This window comes from Ambystoma mexicanum, chromosome 2q (assembly GCF_040938575.1).
Source record: "Ambystoma mexicanum isolate Mex_15411 chromosome 2q, UKY_AmexF1_1, whole genome shotgun sequence".
NCBI classification, from domain to species: Eukaryota; Metazoa; Chordata; class Amphibia; order Caudata; family Ambystomatidae; genus Ambystoma; species Ambystoma mexicanum.
Window position 1 is genome coordinate 957927392 of NC_090924.1, and position 17240 is coordinate 957944631.

The following is a 17240-nucleotide window of genomic DNA, read 5'->3' on the forward strand; positions in this document are numbered from 1 at the left end:
GTTGTCGTGGTAGGGAAACTAAACACACACGTTTGAACAGAACCCTCTAAGCAGCATAACCTAACACAAAATGTCTCCCCTGCTGTGCAGTTACTGTAACAGGAAAGGTAGTCTGGGATTGTGGTGGTGGAACCAGTTACAAATGAACCGAACGGATCGAATACTAACTAATCCACACAAAAAGCCAACACGAGCGAACACTTCATCTGCATGTCATGCATGCGCCGTGCACACAACACTCGCACACAGCACACGCCATAGACAAGACGCAGACCTAAGACTCATCCACGACAGACACGTGTGACACACATCATCGTGTACATGCACAGAAAAAGAGAACCCCCCCCCCCCTCCGCAACTGCACAACCCGTGCACATAAGAGAAACAGGGGACACACAAACTACACACAAATACAACACACAACGTAAACACGGAACGCACACCCCGGACAAGCAAACACACCACGCACACACCAAGCACATACACTCTATACACCCGGAGCACTCAAAGGAAGTCCCACATCCACACCCATACCAAGGACACCATACGCCTTCTGCACGTGCCAAGCACGATGGCATACACCAATCCTACAAGCGCCGTACACAACACAGGAAAGCAACACCACACACAACGCAGAAACGGAAAGCCTACCAGCGACATACCAAATACAGCACACAACATCCCCTCGCGCACAAAGACCGCACACACATGCGTCAAATACACACAGCACATAACCACCCTCCACCACATCTCTCACACAATTCACAGAGCACCAAAAACATAAAAGGCAACACGTGAATCCAACGCCGGCACACACATCGCACCGTCACGGGCACACAATTACTTTTTTTTATTTTAATACGTGATTGTTGCAGAGTTGTGTTGTCACTGTTATGCTCTAATCCGTGTGTAAACTTGTGCATTTGAGTCCACGCACCGCCTCCCTATTTAAAAGTATGCACGTGCTGCTCGCCCCCGTGGACTCTGCCTTCAGAAGTGTTGACGTTGACTTGCGATAAAAATACAAATAAAAATCGAGTTGAAATTCCGCCTGGTTTTGGCCGCAGCACTGCGGGAGGCGGTCCACATATAGCGGGGCGCTGTCGCCGCGGCCGAGGCGCGTTCCACGGCGCTGCCTGGCCCGGGTCCCACAAGTGGGGAGACAGTGCTCGTAATACTGCACTCGGACAGGTTGCACTCAAGATGGAAACGAGGTCCCAAAAGCTGTTGCCCAAATCGAAGAAACAGAGAAATTAATCTGGGAGCCCATCCATCATCGCCGGCAATAAAGGGGGCGACGTGGATGAGACCGGCGCTATGATTAAGCAGCTCGGGCCGATTTAATTAACTTTTTTTCCACTGCTTTTTTTTCGTCCTGTAATGATCAAACTGGTCAACAGACCCGGTCAATAAGCATGTTAATATCAAACAAATAAAACCAGGGATGATTAAAAACCTCCTGGTTTATTAAATTTGAAATTCAAATGAAATGTATGCCGCCGGTGCGCACAGCATGCTAATAGATGCGGTCGCGCGCAGCTTTTCAAGAAACTGCGCAAACACCCATCTAGTCGGATACATTCAAATACATGCGAAAAAATGCGTAATTAATTTCGGAAAGCAAAAACATATATAAAAATGTTTGCCGGCTATCTCCCGCTGGGGCCCAAAGCGCTGGGATGCATATGCTGTGGCGTTTTCCCATATGTGCATGCCAGTGGGAGCACTGTATGCCCAGCCTCGTTGCGCACTCGCAGCGCTAGGAACAGTCCGCTGCGGGCGTCCGGCGTCTCTCCACGCCTCGCCGTGGGCCCAAGCCCTGAGCAAGGAAGCAGCGAAACACGCTTCACCCAGGCGACCCCTTGCCATGTTTCCTGCGCCGTGTCCCGAAAAAAGTACACACTCCAGATGGCATTTCAACCAGTAGGCAACATGGAAATGAACTATTACTTTTAAACATTCAAAAAACAATGCGTTCATTAAGTTTAAATACTTGCAAATTGACTTCGTTAACTAAATGAAACATTTGACAAATAACGCAAAATCAGACAAGCGGTAAAGGTGCCGGAAAAACAACGCTATATGCTCGCGAGTAAAAAACCAAGCAACAACATTCGTTTTGCCCAGAGTATTTTTTAAGGAGCCTTAATCGAATTCACTTCTTCCGTTGTGTCAGAATACAGGAATGGAATCGGGGTGGCGCCTGGAAGATGCGAAATGTTAATCGAGGCGCTACTTGGTCACGTGCAGTCCAGCCGCCAGGGCAGCAAAGCTCTGAGAAGGGCAGACGGGATCCTTCCTTTTTCTAGGAACCGAGGGGGCAACGCTTTTTTGCCTCTCCATACGTCATTCTGCTGATAGGAATTAAACTTGAATTTTAAACAAGTGCGCCTTCGATCCGGGAAATGAATGTCATTAAAGAAGTCGAGCAAAGCAATTGAGTTAATTCTTTTTTATTTGTTAAACGGAGGTCCCTCCTTCCTCCACCCCTTCCTCCTCCTGGGCTGTCCTGTCACGCCTTCTCAACAGGCTAAAATCATGCAGAACAGCCCGCGGAGATAAACACGACATTTATGTTAACCATCAACCTTCAGGGGGAGGGGGGGGCAGTTCATTAATCCCCTTCAAACTATGATGGGGCGCGCACTCCCCGTCCCACCTTTAATCAATAGATGCGATGCTCAGCCAGTCCACCCACTCCATCAGAAATTGGGATCCCTCCCCACCCCCCTCCCACCCCCACGGAGGCCACCGCGATGAATTAAAGATGCGGAGGGTTCCAACCGGACTTTCCCGTTCAGTCACTTCGCGCTGCTCTGAGCGCTTCACACGCCGCGAAGCCCCCTCGGAGCTCGAAACCTGCTATACTAGCCCAGGCAACGTCGCCCGGCGTGGTGCAAGGTGGCCTGCGCGCTTCCCGGATGGCCTCGGACTTCAAAGGGCGGCCCAGTGGGCCTTAAGCCTTTAAGTGATCAAATGTGCGTCCAGCCAGTCAGAGGAAGCCGCCGGGGAGACGAGCGCCTCGTTTCCCCGAGAAAAGTATGGCCCACGCCCGCAATCGGTTTGATCGCACCAGTGAAGGGAGGCATGTTTGTAAATGGCAGTGCCCGCTTCAACTGTGTAGCAACGGGTACAGCTGAACGCGCACAAGCACGGGCAGGTCCTTAATACAGTGTAACCGTGTTCATACTCAACATAAATGCGTGTTTGTTTGTTTTTCCTTTTTTAAAAAAAAATAAATGCCTGTGTTTTTCATGTTTTCTTTGGTCGTAGTCACCAGTTCACTGCAACTTTAAGCGGCGGTCAAAGTGCATGCCCGGCCGCATGCCACACACACACGTGTGGAGCCAGCCCTTTGACTGCTGCCCACGCCTTTGCATATGGAGAAGGCCTGCCCCGCAGACCCGGTGCCATGCCGGGGGATACCTAAGGCCGAGGCTCGGGCTGCCAGGAGGATCCAAGTGCCAGGCTCGCCGCATATCAAAAGCCTGGAAAGTGCACCGGGAGGGGAAGGGGTGGCGCTCGCACTCCAGGGGTGGCAGCGGGTTCCCTGGCAGGAGGGGAGGGCTGCAGACGACGTCTGCCCGGGCGAACCCTTTAGCCCACCGCACGGAATCATGACGCGGGGTCTGCAGTGGCTTTAATCGAGTGCGTGCGTGTGTGTGTGTGAGAGAGCGAGAGGTGGCCCTCCCATAACTTTTCACCCGCCGCCCCCCCCCCCTCTGCCCAGGGGCGGGGAGGGCCCCGCATATGGAGAGTGCGCTGATGAGCTCACGCAGCAACGTGTCTGAGCAGCCGGCGGCGCCGCTGATTGGCTGCTCGCCGCTCAGCGGCACTTCAAAGCCCTGGGAAGAGCTACAATTGTGGTGGAATGGGCGGATCGGATCATTGTATTGCACACCTCTAAAAAAAACACTCCTCTGATTTATAAATATAAAAAAGATCCTCTGAGGAGGGCACTTTTGTGATGGCAACTTCACTTCTAGGGGTGAGTCTAAGGATTTTTCTCTTGCTGATTTAATTAGTTCTTTTTTACTGCCGAGTGGAGAGGGGTTAAAATAGCCCCGGTCAAGGCAGGGGGCTACCAGCAGTCTCCTATTGAGTTTTTTTAGTGCAAGGGAAAGAGAGAGAGGGAGAGGAAGCCGAGGGCCGAGTCACTACCCAGTCAGGACCAGGTTGTAAGGGCATCTGGACAGACAGCCTCCGGCGCCTTGCCACCGGGAGAAGCGGCCTCTTTACATGACTGCAGAAAGCACGCCCGCCAATGTCTAGGCTTTCGGCTGCTTTTCTGTAAAAATAAAAAAATACAATCCTCCTTCATCTAGCTCCACAGGTACGTTAAATTTCTCTCTGTATTTTTTTTTTTTTTTGCATTTCTAATCTTTTTCCCCTCGCCATGAAAGATTGTCACATTTTTTTTAAAAAAAGCATTACTAATTTTCTCCCAGAAATAAAAAAGATTTAAGCGGAAAATGTGAAACTTGGAGGGGTTTAGATTTGACAGGGGAGCGGCAAGAGCCGTGTGTTCTGCTTTGATGCATAGATTAAGCCGTGGGGGACGCAGAGTGGTCGTGTTAAGGGGCACTGGATCCTGGGGTGGGGGGGTTCATGTCAGGAGCCGAGCGTTAGAGAGGCTAGAGCGGGCAGGCGCTGCTGGGCGGGCGCCCCTGGCACACAGCACCCCCTGTGATGAGGCACTGTTACTGTTTGAGAAGGTATCTCGCTGGAGACCCTCGACTGATGCCCACTCTCTCTGTTTTGTGCTTTCTCCCTCTCCCAGGAAGAACCCCGGCTCGGCTGCACCCCGCTGGCCATGCTCGCCGCCACCTGCAACAAGATCGGCAGCCCGAGCCCTTCGCCCTCGGACCACAACTCGTCGGCCTTCGGGAAGGGCTTCCACCCCTGGAAGCGCTCCAGCTCCACGCCGGGCGGAAGCTGCAGCCTGGCCGGCTTCGGGCTGCACTCGGCGGGAGGCGGCTCCTCTTCCCGGGCCGGAGGCGGCTCCTCGGCGGCGGCCGCGGCGGCTGCGGCGGCAGCGGCGGCCGCGCTCGTGTCGGACTCTTTCAGCTGCGGCGGCCCGGGCGGCTCCAGCGCCTTCTCCCTGACCGGCTCGGGCGGAGCCTTCGCCAATGACTACTCCGTGTTCCAGGCGGGCGGCGGCGGGGGCGGCCAGGAGGCGCAGCCCGTCTTCCTGTCCAAGGTGGACGGCCTGCAGAGCATGTACCCGCGCATGGCGCACCACCCCTACGAGTCCTGGTTCAAGCCCGCCGCGCACCCGGCCGCCGCCGCCGAGGTGGGCGGAGGGGGCGCCTCAAGCTGGTGGGACGTGGGCGCCGCCGGCTGGATCGACGTGCAGAGCCCCGGCGGGGCGGCCGCCCTGCACTCCGGAGCCCTGCAGCCTGCCGCGCTACACCACTCTCCGCTGGGCGCCTACAGCACCGACTACTCGGGCCTCGGACACTTCGGCGGCCCCGGAGGCTCCTCGCACCTGCTGGGCGGCCAGCACCTCATGGACGGCTTCAAGCCGGTGCTCAGCGGATCCTACGCGGACTCGTCGCCCTCCGGCCTGGCCGGCGCCGGCGGGGGCTCCATGCTGGGCGGGGGCCCGTCGCTAGGGGGCTCGCCGCGCTCCGCCGCCGCCCGCCGCTACTCGGGCCGGGCCACCTGCGACTGCCCCAACTGCCAGGAAGCGGAGCGGCTGGGGCCGGCCGGGGCCAGCCTGCGCAGGAAGGGGCTCCACAGCTGCCACATCCCGGGCTGCGGGAAGGTCTACGGCAAGACGTCGCACCTGAAGGCGCACCTGCGCTGGCACACGGGCGAGCGGCCCTTCGTGTGCAACTGGCTCTTCTGCGGCAAGCGCTTCACCCGCTCCGACGAGCTGCAGCGGCACCTGCGCACCCACACGGGCGAGAAGCGCTTCGCCTGCCCCGTCTGCAACAAGCGCTTCATGCGCAGCGACCACCTCAGCAAGCACGTCAAGACCCACAGCGCGGGCGGCGCCCTGGGGCCGGGCGGCAAGAAGGGCAGCGACACCGACAGCGAGCACAGCGCCGCCGGCAGCCCGGCCTGCAGCCACTCCCCGGAGCTGCCGGACGGGCCCCACCGCAACGGGCTGCTCGAGTGACTGCCGGCCACTGTGTACAGGACATGCGAGAGACACGATTCGCCATCTCTGGCGCGGCCGACTCTGTGGCAAGTGACCTCCCCACCCACCGCACAATCATGGCAGCACCCGCAGGAGCCAGGCTGGACAGTGCCCTGGGTGGGGACCCCCTCGGACACGGCCCTCCCGCGGCCAGCTTGCTGGGACATTTGGAAAGGCCACTGTTGATACAGCTCCTCGTACTTTTTTTTTGAAAACTGAAAAACAAGGAATACACACGAATTTCAACTGCGAATGGACCCGATGGCTTCACCCGAGAGGCGAACAGAACTCCAAGGGCTTTGCAATTGAGTCGAAGTGTGTACCCTGAACGTACACAGTGCTCCGAGGACACTTTAAACATTGTTTGTGGTACAGTATGCAAAGGTTGCAACACAAAGACCCCCTGCGCGCATTAAGAACCCGCCAGAGTAAATTCCCCTGTGCTCCCCCCCCCCCCCACACACACACACCCGCCTAGAACCGATTCACTTTAAAATGCAGAAGACCTCTATTTTGTTAGAGGGGCCAGCCTGAAAGGGCTGGAAGGGAAGGCATTTGTCCTCGCTGTCCATTTTGTCAGCAGTGGAAGTTTAATCTCCGGATCTCTTTCCACTCGAGCGCCTCAATTGTCCGCCGCTCATTTATGTACAGTCATGCAACACACATTCACCGTGTTTAGGATTAAGCTTGCTGTGTGTGTGCCTCTGTGAGCGAGAGCAAGATTTATACGCACAGGTCGAAAGTATAGCAGGCTGCTTAAAACGAAATATTATAGGCTGGGTGACAAAAAAAAAAGAAAGAATTGGCGAAAAAAAGCAACAATGTGTGACATAAAACTTGAGCGATGCGAACATCCGGGGTCACGCTTTCGATTAGCCAATGAAACACACAGCCCAATCAATGAGCAGGTTCGAGGTGCAGTTGTCCAGGAGTCGATTTTGTATAGTATTTTTCTTGTACATTATTCCCAGTAAATATTTGAAAATATATTGAAGTACATTTGAGGTTCTTTTTGTCACGACCCGATATTAAGAGTTATTGTTGCGGTCCTGTTTAACTGCAGTTTTGGGGGGGGGGGGCTTGTTTCTTGAGGTGTGTATCCGAAGAAAAAGAAATAAAAAAAAATACATGCACTTTCAAGATATAGTTTTTGCTTGAATATGAGTTTAGATCGCGTATACAGATGTAATTATTTGATAAATGTTGGATGGCATTTGATTTAATGCAGCATGTACTTTGCTATCGCTGACAGTGCAGCTCGAGCTGAAGTGAGAATTCTCCTCTATTTCTCAACTAGTGGGTCCGACGCTCCCATTTCTGAATAAACTGTCCGAGTGTAAACGAACTGACTGTGGCCTGTGTGTATTTCCTGGCAAGGTGACCACACACACACGCGCACACACTCTGCTGTCACACCTGTGGTTTGCGACACGCTGCAAACGGAATTTCTCGTTGTAATGTTGAAATAATTTGGATATTTCACATTGAAATGGAAAACCTTTACGCTGGAACATTTTAAATTGCATTTTAAATGCATGAAATTTAATTGGTTTTATTTGTAATATTTTAAATAATGGTATTAATAAACTCCAGATTACAAAAAAGATAGCATTGTAGGTCACATCATTGTGGTTGCTGTTTCTTTCGGATGAGGTGCAGGGGTAACGCCCGGTGAGGTGCAGGGCTAGCGCCTGGGGAGGTGCAGGGGTAGCGCCTGTGCAGGGGTAACGCCTGGTGAGGTGCAGGGGTAGCGCCTGGTTAATTCGGCCTGAAATGCCCAGTGCAGTGGCTTTAGAGTTGATGCGCTTTAGCGCCAGTGCACTCGACTTTAAGGAACACAAGGGCACAATTTACACAAATGTGTTTTCAATGGGAAAGTCCCATTGACATTTTTTTTTAAATCAGGCTCAAAAGGTGTCTGTTATAACACTGGAATGTATTTGTCACAGACATTTTGCATTATATTATATTCGATATGCAATGCACGTTTGCAGCATTTAATTTACATTTGACTGACCACTTCTCCGAAACACGTTGTTTGAACACTTTTCTCTATTGAAAACACAGGCGCCACCCATCACGTAAAATAATGCCAAACAAGAGTGCAGCCGGGACCTACGCGACGTGCATACGCAACGTGCAGCTGGTGCGTGTTGCGTTCTTGGCGCCCCTTGGCCTCGCGCAACCTGTTAATAAGACCCGGCTGTGCTGGTAGAAGGGGCCTATTTTAGGGCCGCACTCCGGGACAGGGAGCAAATTGGGGGAATTATGCACGCGAAATCGCCCATTAGTTCCAGTCAGTGGGAGTCTTCCTGTTTGGCCGAGAGCGCGGCTTTCAATGCATGTCTGCGCAGCGCGCTCGAGCCTGGAGACTTCAGGCCCCGAAGAAGGTCGCCTGGCCTGAAACCTGTTGCCCCCACGTGAAGTTCTCCAACTCGTGTTAAACAGGGGACCTCCTCTCACAAACGGGGTGAAGGGGGGGGGGGCACTAGAGAAAGGACACATGCACACATATTTTAATAAGGCACTGCACTCAAAAAGTGTGATGGCGGAAACGCCACAAAACGCGAGACCATGGTAAGAAACCGGAGCCTCTCTCCCTTTTCACAGGGTGAGGTGTAGTATATTTTTAACGCCGCCATGATGCTCCTATCTTTGGAAATGTTTATTACCCCTTGCAGAGCTAATGTCCAAATGCAGCTTATGTTGCGTGCTGAAAAAAAAGTGATACCACTTTCCGAATTCCCCACATCGGCATCTCGGTTCAAAAGCAATCTCTGTCCTTGTGTTTTGTTTGAGGTCTGATGTATTTGTGTGTGTGCATATATATATATATATATATATATATATATATATATATATATATATATATATATTTATTTATTTATATATATATATGTATATATATATATATATATACATATATAAATACATATATATATATATATATATATGTATATGGAAAGACACCAAAGTTTTGCGTAGCATTAGGCCTCTTAAACAATGTATAAATCATTGCTTTGCGGTCTGTGTGTGCGCGCATGTTTGTAGTGACCCATGTGCACAGGCCCGCTTGATTTATTACATGATGGTTGATTATCCTGTGCCACCCCGGATGTCCGTGCTCATGGATCCGCACACATGTCTTTTTCTTTATGCATAGCCCGTGTGGTTGGGAGATGTGCACGGTGCTGTGTGCGTGATGTATACTTATATATATGTATATATGGAAAGCGCCGTCCCTTTTGTTTGCCTCTCTTCCGCCGGGGCCTCGGCGGGGGGACGGCACAGCACTCCCTCGGCCACTTTGAAGCGCGCGTTCTGCATCACGTTCCGCAGATCAAGGTGCTTGGAAAGGACTTGTTGACCCCGGGGTCAAGCTGTTGTCCATCAGCCCACCTTACAAGTGCCCAGGGTGACTGCTGCGATTAGACGGCGCCCCCTGACCCTCCGCGCATACTCTCTTCCCGGCTCTCCTCCCGGGGGCCTGCCTGCGCCCCGTGTCCGCCGGTCCTGCCACCCCCGGCGGCATCGGGGCGCGTATGTGGCACGCGGAGGTTTGCAGACGGGCGGGAGAGCCTCTCGCGCATGCGGGCCCTTAATAGAATTATCCGGATTCCCGTGTTCTCTTAATGCAGAGAACCTATACACCCCCCACCCCCAGCTTTTTTTGTAATCACCCACTAGTTGCCGGCACCACCTGCCGCCCCATTTCACCAGGAAAGGAGCACGAGTGTGCAGTGTGCGGCTTTCGGCAACACAGTGCCCACCTCTGCCAGAGTGGGGGAGATACACACGGGCACGCTCCGCAGAACCAGGTTCTGGTGACTGGCCCTGGCCTCAAAGAACGCGGCAGAATGCCCTTCACCAGCTTCGAGCTGCCACACACTCCCTCACCCGGTGCACAGAGGCCGGGCCAGCGCTCGCCATTTTGTGCTACCTCAAAAGTACACCGCAGGCGGCAAAGTAAGTCAAAGGAACCGCAAAGAGCACGTCTGTAAAGGGCCGGACATACTTTCGGACCGAGCGCCTGTTTTCCCTGGTTTGGAAATAGCGGGAAAACCCAGGCCCTGGGCGGGGAGATGGTCTGCGACCTTCGTTCGTTGTCTTTCTGCGTCTTCCTTTCACGAGGGCATGGGGGTGGGGTTCTCCCCCGTCCCCGTCTCCTATATGGCGATGCCTATGCCATGCAACATATGTCGGCATCGTGTTCCTTGGGTTCTTGATATCCGGGTCTTGCCGAAGAGGCCTGCGTTTGATTTAATGCCCGTGGCCCCGATGCCAGCCACCTGCCACAGCCACAGCACAGCTCCCACGGCAGGGCACACACTTAGCCGAGCGAGTGTCTTGAACCCACGGCCGGGGCAGTAGTAACCCATACGGGGCTCCGTTCCCGGTACCATAACTGATGCGAAGCATGGTCCCGGACACTTACCATGTCCCGCCGCCCTTCTGCCAGGATTCGCAGACGAGGTTACCCAAACGTGGCGAACCCTGCCGCGTTTTCACAAATCAAACGCGCCATTATGTTCACGATTTTCCGTTTAGCAGTTTGCGATGGGAAGTATTGCAATGCCCCCCCGCCCCCTCTTTTTACTCTGTCAAGCAGCTCAAAGGGCCCGTCTAGAAGTACTTTGCTACCATCTTTTCGGTGTGAGTGGTATATTGGCAGTGTGGAAGGTACTGTGGTGTGTTGGGTGCTGCCGGCCTTACACTTTCAGGAGAAGCACGGCTTGTGCACATAAAGGCGATGCACAATTATGTGGCGATTTCGCGAGTGGCTAGAGAGATGCCTAGAACACACTGTGAACCTATTCACGAGGCTAGACAGAACGGAGAAGCAGGGAGATCAGATAGATGGATGCATAGATGGGTAGATAGACGGATGGGTAGATGGATGGGTAGACAGATGAGTAGATGGATGGGTAGACAGATGGGTGGGTAGTCAGATGGGTGGGTAGATAAATGGATAGATGGATAGATGGATGGATAGATGGATGGGTAGATAGATGATGGATAGATGGATGGGTAGATATGGTTTATGGGATGGGTTGATGGATCAGTAAATAGATGGATGCATGGAAAGATGGTAGATAGGTAGATAGATAGATAAAGAGATGGATAGATGGGTGGATAGATAGATTGATAGGTGGGTAGTTAGATGGATAGATCCATGGTTAGATATATGGGTAGATGGATGGCTAGATGGATGGTTAGAGAGATGGGTAGATGGATGGATAGAAAGATGTGTAGATGGATGGATAGATGAATGGGTAGATAGATGGGTAGATGGATGGCTAGATGGATGGTTAGATAGATGGGTAGCTGGATGGATATATGAATGGGTAGATAGATGGGTAGATGGATGGCTAGATGGATGGTTAGATAGATGGGTAGATGGATGGATAGCTGAATGGGTAGATAGATGGGTAGATGGATGGATAGATAGATGGGTAGATGGATGGATAGATGAATGGGTAGATAGATGGGTAGATGGACGGATAGACAGATGGGTAGATGGAGGGTATATGGATGGATGGATGGATGGGTAGATAGATGGATAGATAGATTGATAGATAGGCCGGTAGGAGCTACATGTCCGCTTGAATAAATGTATTCCTGAATATATTCTGTGTTTATTCACTCGTTCGTGCATGGAGTGTGCGGCGGGCCTGGAGGATCACTCGGAGGCAACGCCTTCCCCCTGGGAGCAATAATCTGCTGTTCGATCCTCTGTCTCCTCGGGGGAGTTTAGTGTGGTATAAGTCAGGCATATAAGTGTTGGTCTCTATCCCCCTCTGGGCGATGCTGCTGCCGAGGGTCATGTATTCATGTGCTGATTTCCACCTCCGCCGAGTCTCGTTACATTCAGAACTCTCTCCCATCAGTAGATGCATATATATGAAATATAATATTCTCAAAAAGTTGACAGAAGATTGTTTAAACCGGGGATCCCGAAATGTATTGTTGGGGAAATAATATATTGATACTCTTATAAATCAAAGGATGGTTTCCTCGTCCTCCCCGTTAGAGCCGAGCTTGGAAGTGGGACACGAGGTGCGCGCCCGCGTACATCATGGGCAGACCTGTGCTGATTCGCGGGAAAAGAGCGCCGCCGCGTGGCGCTTTCCAGTACATACAATTGATAAAGGTCACTTGTTGACGCGAAGTTCGATACTTTTAGCGGTGGTTTCTGGTCTGCATTTGCAAAAGGACGTTTGTGATTTTCTAAGATTCCGAACATCTATGTTTTACTTGTTGGCACGCAAACACTCCCCGAACCCAAACGTGTCCATTCCTGTGTCTCATTCGGAATTATGTGATAATGTCCTCAGCCGTGTTCAACGCGGTCTCTTTTTGCATATGGTGCTTTCTCTGGAGGCATTACCATGCATGCATTTCTCTCGCGGGCCCGTTGGCGATACCTTCGTGCGTGTATGTGTTGATTTGCAGTGGCCCCTGTCCTGTATGGGTAAATCAGTAGAGACCCCTGGTCTGTATGTGTTACAGAGGCACCTGGTCTTTGATATACAGTGGCCCTTTGGCTCTATTTGTAAATTTCAAGTGGACCCTGGTCTGTATTTGTTGATATAAAGTGGCCCTCCTGATCTGTATTATTTGATTTGCAGTGGCCCCTTGTCTGAATGTATTGATATATAGTGGCCCGATGACCTATATTTGTGGATTTGCAGTGGCCCCTTGCCTGTATTTGCAGTGCCCCCTCCTCTGTATTCCTGGATTAGCAGTGGCCCCTAGTCTGAATGTGTTGATATACAGTCACTCAGGGTCTGTATTTGCGGATTTGCAGTGGCCCCTGGTCTGAACGTGTTGATGCACAGTGGCCCCTGGCCTGTATTTGTGGATTTGCAGTGGCTCCTGTCCTGAATGTGTTGATATACAGTGCCCCCCTGATGTGTATTTGCCCCCCTGATCCGTATTTGCGGATTTGCAGTGGCCCCTTGTCTGAATATATTGATATATAGTGGCCTGATGACCTATATTTGTGGATTTGCAGTGGCCCCTGGCCTTTATTTGTGAATTTGCAGTGGCCCCTGGTCTGAATGTATTACTGTACAGTGGCCCCCCGATCTCTATTTGTAGATTTGCAGTGGCCCCTGGCCTGTATTTGCGGATTTGCAGTGGCCCTGGTCTGAACGTGTTGATGTACAGTGGCCCCCCTGATCTCTATTTGTAGATTTGCAGTGGCCCCTGGTCTGTATTTGCGGATTCGCAGTGGCTCCTGGTCTGAACGTGTTGATGTACAGTGGCCCCTGACCTGTATGTGTGGATTTGCAGTGGCCCCTTGCCTGTATTTGCAGTGCCCCCCTCCTCTGTATTCCTGGATTAGCAGTGGCCCCTAGTCTGAATGTGTTGATATACAGTCGCTCAGGCTCTGTATTTGTGGATTTGCAGTGGCCCCATGTCTGAATGTGTTGATATACAGTCGCTCAGGCTCTGTATTTGTGGATTTGCAGTGGCCCCATGTCTGTATTTGCAGTGCCCCCCTCCTCTGTATTCCTGGATTAGCAGTGGCCCCTAGTCTGAATGTGTTGATATACAGTCGTTCAGGCTCTGTATTTGTGGATTTGCAGTGGCCCCATGTCTGAATACAGTCGCTCAGGCTCTGTATTTGTGGATTTGCAGTGGCCCCTAGCCTGTATTTGCAGTGCCCCCCTCCTCTGTATTCCTGGATTAGCAGTGGCCCCTAGTCTGAATGTGTTGATATACAGTCGCTCAGGCTCTGTATTTGTGGATTTGCAGTGGCCCCATGCCTGTATTTGCAGTGCCCCCCTCCTCTGTATTCCTGGATTACCAGTGGCCCCATGTCTGTATTTGTATGTTTGAAGTGCATCTCACTCAGAGCTTTCGTGCCCGAAACCTCGGCTAGAGATTCGGCGAGGGCGTGGTGAGTGGAATCAGTGCTCTTCGCTTTGCTCTGCACCTCGTCTTTCTTTGCGATCCACAAGCAGTAGCAAATACCGTGGGACCTGGATCGGTGCGGTGCACAACACATTTGCGCTGCGCGGTAAAACACCGCCGCTACCGTTCTATTGCACTTAGACACCGACAGTCTGCATTGATTGTGTATTGTCAAACGCGAAGCCCGTATCTTTTTGTCACTTGCCTGAAACCCTCGCGGGTGTAGGAGTTGAATGGCTCTGGATAATATGAAATATAATGTGACCCTGTTTGGTTAGCGCTTTTCATTTAGCGATCCTCTAAATTCCATGTTCTCATTACATGTGCGGGTAACGGTGCTATGTTTCCTTTGGGGCCCCACAGTGCACAGTTCCAACGCGCCGTCCACTTACCTTTGAACTAATGTGCGTTTTAGAAGTTTACTTGGGGGTAGGCCGGATATAACCACTGCGCTGTCCGCGTAGGCATCCCCCACTCCACTTGCTCACACTCGGGTACGCAGGCAACACGCGCGTATCAGGGTGTCTGTGCGATGCTGACAGGTGTCTGGGCACGTGTCGAGGGCGGCATATCTTTCATAGCGGCCACCCCCTGCCTTAGGGTGGGCTTCACTGGCTCACCGGCCAGACGGATTACATGGGGGCGGGGGGGGTATCTCCAGATCAGCCGAGACTGCCTCAGCCAGAACGTCCGCCCGCGCCCCGGGGGCCTCCGCGAATCCTGCAGGGGCGCGTGCGCGTGTTTATTTCTCTCTGAATAACATGACCCCAGATAGGCGTTGCTCCACGGGTGACACGCACCTGCATCACACGCTAGGGCCTGCTTTACCAAGCGTTTTTCAATGGGATTCCGCCATTGTAAAACACTCTTGAACACCTGAGGCCCGTTAGGCCTTTCTGGCTATAAAGAAGGCTGGGAGTGCGTTGTGCCTGTTCTGGAAAGTGTCCAACACCAGCAGGCGATGTTCGGCTCATCAAATATCTTTGAATGCGCACCCATTTGAAGCGTCATTACACAAGTTAAAGCAATGACTTCTGGGACATCGTCGTGTTCATGTCGCTGTATTATATACCGTGTGCGGGTCCCATGGGGTGCGGGCCCTGCACGTGTATGTTCATCTTTTGTCACGAGTATTAATACACAGAATAATGTGCACGGGAAGCAGCGCGGATTGCGTTTGTTTGCTTCATGGTGAAAAGCTTACACAAGAAATCGCACACTACCATCCCGGAGAGGAGTGGCGCATCGCGCAGCGAACAAACGCGACTTGTTCCCAGTTGCACCCAATAAAACCCTAAAGAAAAACATGTATGCAGCGAGTGGCGCCACGAGGCTGCCGTCTGTGCGGAACTTGAGTGCTCTTGGACGACGCACCGGCTACGTTTACCCACACACCTGGCCTCCCAGGCCGCTCGGTGCACGGGCTGTCGCCACCTCCGGGCTCGTGATGGGAGGGGGTGGGGGGGGTGGCAGGGTGTGGTGCCACCTCCTGTCAGTGGCTCGGTCGTTCACAGGGGCTGCGCACCTCTCCCAGTCCCGCCAAAGACGGCACCGACCCCTGTGGGCTGTGGTCGTGCCACAGTAGTCCCACGCCGCACGGTAACCCAGGAACGCGGATATTAATCGTGCTAATGACGCCCCTGTTTAATCTGGAGGCGACCCCGTCCCACCCTCCACCTTCTCGGTTTCTTCCCTTCAGACACGTTGGAGCTCTGCGCCTTGTTCGCTAATTAAATTTCTTTCTTTGCTGATCAGTTCTAATGGGCCTGGACGAGAATAATTATGCGAGACGTTTCATGGGCTGCCGGAGCAGGAATTCCCAGGGAGTTGGTGACAGCCCTTTCAGTCCCCAGCAGCATTCCCCCCGGCGCCAAACAAGGCCCGAACAGCAGCCACAGGGGGAGCCGGGAGCCCCGCTTGCTTCCACTGTCACTCACACCGCACCCCGGGCCCCCCTCCCATCCACTCCCCTTCCCTCCCCTCCACTCCCACTCACTCCCCCTTCTGCCGCCCCCCGCATTCCGCCGACTCCCCTTGACCACTCCCCCCCTCCCCGACTGCATTATTGCCGTTCGCAGCCACCGCGGGGGACAGTCGCGCGGAGTATAATGGGGTCGCTCATGGAGGAGCGGCGCGTCGCGCTCCTTGATCTGAGATCCTTTCACGAGGGCCTGCGTGTTTCCTCTCGGCTGCAGTGCTTGGGTTGGGCCGCCCCCCCCCCCCCACACACACACACTACCCCACCGACCTTCTAATCAAATCTCCCTGCAATTTCTGAACCCGGGCTTTCAGCGTCACTGCCCCTGGCCCATGCCCCATCGCTGTAGGCACCTGCTCACCGGCAATGAGAATGAGAATGATGTGTTATTTATATAGCCCTTAATCCAAAACCTTTACAGAGCACATATTTACACACAATATCACCTAACCGAAATTGGTACTCATTTATGGACCTTGGAAGGCTGAGTTGGCCTTGCCGGTTTCGAACTTGTGACCTGCTGATCAAGCTCAGATCGCAGCAGTCAGCGCTGAACCCGCAGAGCTATTTTACCAGCTTATTATTTTTTAATAAGATGGCCCTACAGGGTTAGATTAGCGACGTTGGCTGGGGAGGGTCCCCGGGGACAGGCGATTAGCATCTATGTTTGCAGAGGGCGGGCCTCCGTGGCCGCGTCCCGCCCCCATGTAATCGAGGGGTGTCTGCGACATGCAGGATTACTGCGAATGGGCCGCCGCCCGGCTCTCCGCGCGGTGGAGCAACGCCATCCCCTGACCCCAGATGATAGACCGCTCTCTCTGCAGCCCCCCCTCTGGCACCCCAACACCTTTGCAAAGCTCGCCTCGTGTGGCGTGCTCTTCCTCGGCCTCCCCTATCACGCCGAGCACTTCTGGGTTAGCAGTAGTGCAGTAAAGGTTTGGCGGATACTATCCTGGGTAGGAGGTCAATAAGTGCCCCGCGGAGGGTCCGCCAAGGGGCCCGGCTGCGCGCGGGAGGGGCTGTGTGTTCCGCAAGGACAGCCGCCCCCCGCCCCCGTCACCTGCACACGCCTGCTTGATAGGCTTCCTCGCCGCATGCTTTCTGAGGACTGGGAGGAGGGGGGACGCATTTATTTCCGCGCGCTACCCACTCACCCTCATTCCCATTGGCCAAGAGGTCCCCCACACATGCAAGACA

At 53.2% G+C, this 17240-nt stretch overlaps 1 protein-coding gene across 2 annotated transcripts; it reads left to right on the plus strand.

Annotated features, from left to right (window-relative positions):
• Positions 1 to 3852: 3852 nt before the first annotated feature.
• SP8 (Sp8 transcription factor) lies at positions 3853 to 7491 on the plus strand. 2 transcript variants are annotated; one of them, XM_069648258.1, is made up of 2 exons: positions 3853 to 3988; positions 4781 to 7491. In XM_069648258.1, the coding sequence occupies exons 1-2, from the start codon at positions 3968 to 3970 to the stop codon at positions 6122 to 6124; spliced, it is 1365 nt and encodes a 454-aa protein (XP_069504359.1). In that variant the 5' UTR covers positions 3853 to 3967; the 3' UTR covers positions 6125 to 7491. The 2 variants fall into 2 exon arrangements, with proteins under 2 accessions (XP_069504359.1, XP_069504360.1); XM_069648259.1 differs by having other exon boundaries at positions 3887 to 4333.
• The last annotated feature ends 9749 nt before the right edge of the window (positions 7492 to 17240 follow it).

Coding starts and splice junctions, on each gene's coding strand:
- SP8 (XM_069648258.1), top strand. CDS start 3,968: ATGGCAACTTCACTTCTAGGG. Junction 3,989..4,780: donor TGGCAACTTCACTTCTAGGG/GTGAGTCTAAGG, acceptor TCCCTCTCCCAG/GAAGAACCCCGGCTCGGCTG.